This window comes from Leptinotarsa decemlineata, unplaced genomic scaffold (genome assembly GCF_025532065.1).
Source record: "Leptinotarsa decemlineata unplaced genomic scaffold, Ldec_3_MD MMD2_P_RNA_scaffold_14, whole genome shotgun sequence".
NCBI lineage: Eukaryota > Metazoa > Arthropoda > Insecta > Coleoptera > Chrysomelidae > Leptinotarsa > Leptinotarsa decemlineata.
Genome location: NW_027412528.1, coordinates 7,586,378 through 7,588,605, shown reverse-complemented (window position 1 = coordinate 7,588,605; position 2,228 = coordinate 7,586,378). Strand labels below are relative to the sequence as shown.

Sequence of the window (2,228 nt, the reverse complement as noted above, 5' to 3'; positions counted from 1 at the left end):
AATACTAAATTCGATTGCTAGAATGTAATTCTGGATTTTTTGCCGTAAAAATCAAGTTAGAAACGACAAAATTCTATTTCCGTTGATAAAATTGAAATGTTTTATTAATAACAAAAAAAAATACTAAATTCGATTGCTATTCGGTATAATTGGTTTGTGGCAAACCTTTTTTGTTGCTTTTTGTGGTATAGCGGAAATCATTATGAGAAGAGCTGGACACTACTTTTTGTTTGGTTCCTTATTTCGTTACTTCAGACACCGAAGGAAATATTTTCTAATTAACCAATCAAAATTTGAGTCTCTCAATTATAATTTCAACATTATGCTATTATATAGAATAATATCAAATATTTTGGTTGTTGTTCATATTGATATTATACTAAAGCTGCGTTTTGTCCAGGTCTATCAATAGTTATTAAAGAGATTAGTTGTTCCAGAATAAGTTATCATGGTCCACAAAACGTAGCTAACTAATATTATAGTGGAAGTTGGAAATGTGAAAATTATTGTTCTACATAATACAATAATTCCTTCCTGGAACAAAAATACACTTTCTCCATCTCGCAAATATTATTAGTCCTTCATATATCATTGCAGTCATATTCCAAATTAGTTTCACTGCTTGTGCGAGATATTCGATGCTACCACTGAACTGTACATACAAATGGAACGCCAGTGCGCTAGGATGCGCGAATACATTTTACGTCCTACCTACATCGAATGTTAGCGAAATGAGCGCAGACGCACTAAAATCATCTGGAAAATGTAAGTCGTTGATAGTCTTATAATAATTGGAATATCACCTACGTCTGAGTTAGTTGAGAGGGATTAACTTTTACAGGTACGGCCTTTCATATTATCTGACGTCGGATGAGTTTTCAGTTTGTGTAGTTATTGTTATTAATTTAAATAAATTTCAAATTAAACCAGGACATTTGATTGCCTGCAATATGAGAATATGCATGGTTCTTTTTTACAAGAGTCGAGACACCATGGAGGGTGTATCCTTTTTCTAGTAAGTATTCAATATATATTCGGTATGAGAATGATTCAGCTGTAAGAATTTGAGACTAGAGATATATAGATATATATTTTCATTTTGTAGTTTAACGAAGAAAAGGTATACTATTTGGATGATAGCCTTAGGAAGAGATTTAAACATCGAAAAATTGAGTGGCAGAAACGTTGTTTGCAGCAAACACTTCACTGATGATGATTTTCTTCACGTAAAAGGGAAAAAACGGCACAAGCCCAATGCTGTTCCATCACTCAATGTAGGGCCTCGAAAGCCTTTGTTCTCACAGACCAATTTGATACAGTAAGCAACTCATACAAAAATGATAAACATTATCCTATAGCAGTATGAATGAAGTTATTGGCTGCATCTAACAGCTCACAGCAGTTAAAGCCACTGAACAAAACATGACATTTCATCATCGAAAACTCTCAAATTTTGTGCAGAGGCTATAAGTGCTGTAAGCTGTTAGACGCAAACAATGTAAACTGAATATTTGTTTCAGACACCACTGTCAAAAATCAAATCTCAATATGCCTACCACATCATCAGGTTATGATCAAATTCCATCAGTCGAATATAAGGAGAATATCCCTGAAGATATGCCTATGAATTCTACTTAACATATAAAAGGTTGGCTTTGCGGCATGATATAAAAGCTGTAAATGGAAATTGTATTTCGGATGAAACATCTATTTTGACAACAACATCTGGCAACATGAAGAAAATCGAAGCAGAAATAACAACAGACGAAATTTCTATAATCAAAAAATATAATTTAGATGTTTCCGATATGACTGTAATAAATCTCCAGATCTAGTGAAAATTTGTCTATTTTCCGAAAAAAAAACTGCAATTTTTTTGCAAATTAATGACAACCAGTTGCCAAGAGAGTCTAATTTCTTTGATATTTTCATAAATCAAATCTGCTCCGAATTATATGAACAGATATTATTTATAAATCTGGACAATCATACTTTTGACAATCCTATATTGAATAGCCATAAGTTGAGATTGATAAAAACAGCTGTCCAAATTTATGTTAAAATTAGGTTTCATGTTTTTGGTAAAAAACAAAATGAAAAGTTGAAAGGTACAATTCTTACAAAAAAATTGAGTAGGATGGTAATATTCTCCCACCAATAAGCGACAGTAATGTGTATTTCACATTAAAAATTAACTAGTATTATTTTACCCTCATTTACATTTTCAT

The 2,228-nt window shown here is 31.9% G+C and overlaps 1 protein-coding gene across 1 annotated transcript; it reads left to right on the top strand.

Moving 5' to 3' along the window:
- Positions 1 to 539: 539 nt before the first annotated feature.
- On the top strand, positions 540 to 1,841 carry LOC141483330 (uncharacterized). Its single transcript, XM_074177841.1, has 3 exons — positions 540 to 1,015; positions 1,106 to 1,318; positions 1,521 to 1,841. The coding sequence occupies exons 1-3, from the start codon at positions 951 to 953 to the stop codon at positions 1,636 to 1,638; spliced, it is 396 nt and encodes a 131-aa protein (XP_074033942.1). The 5' UTR covers positions 540 to 950; the 3' UTR covers positions 1,639 to 1,841.
- The last annotated feature ends 387 nt before the right edge of the window (positions 1,842 to 2,228 follow it).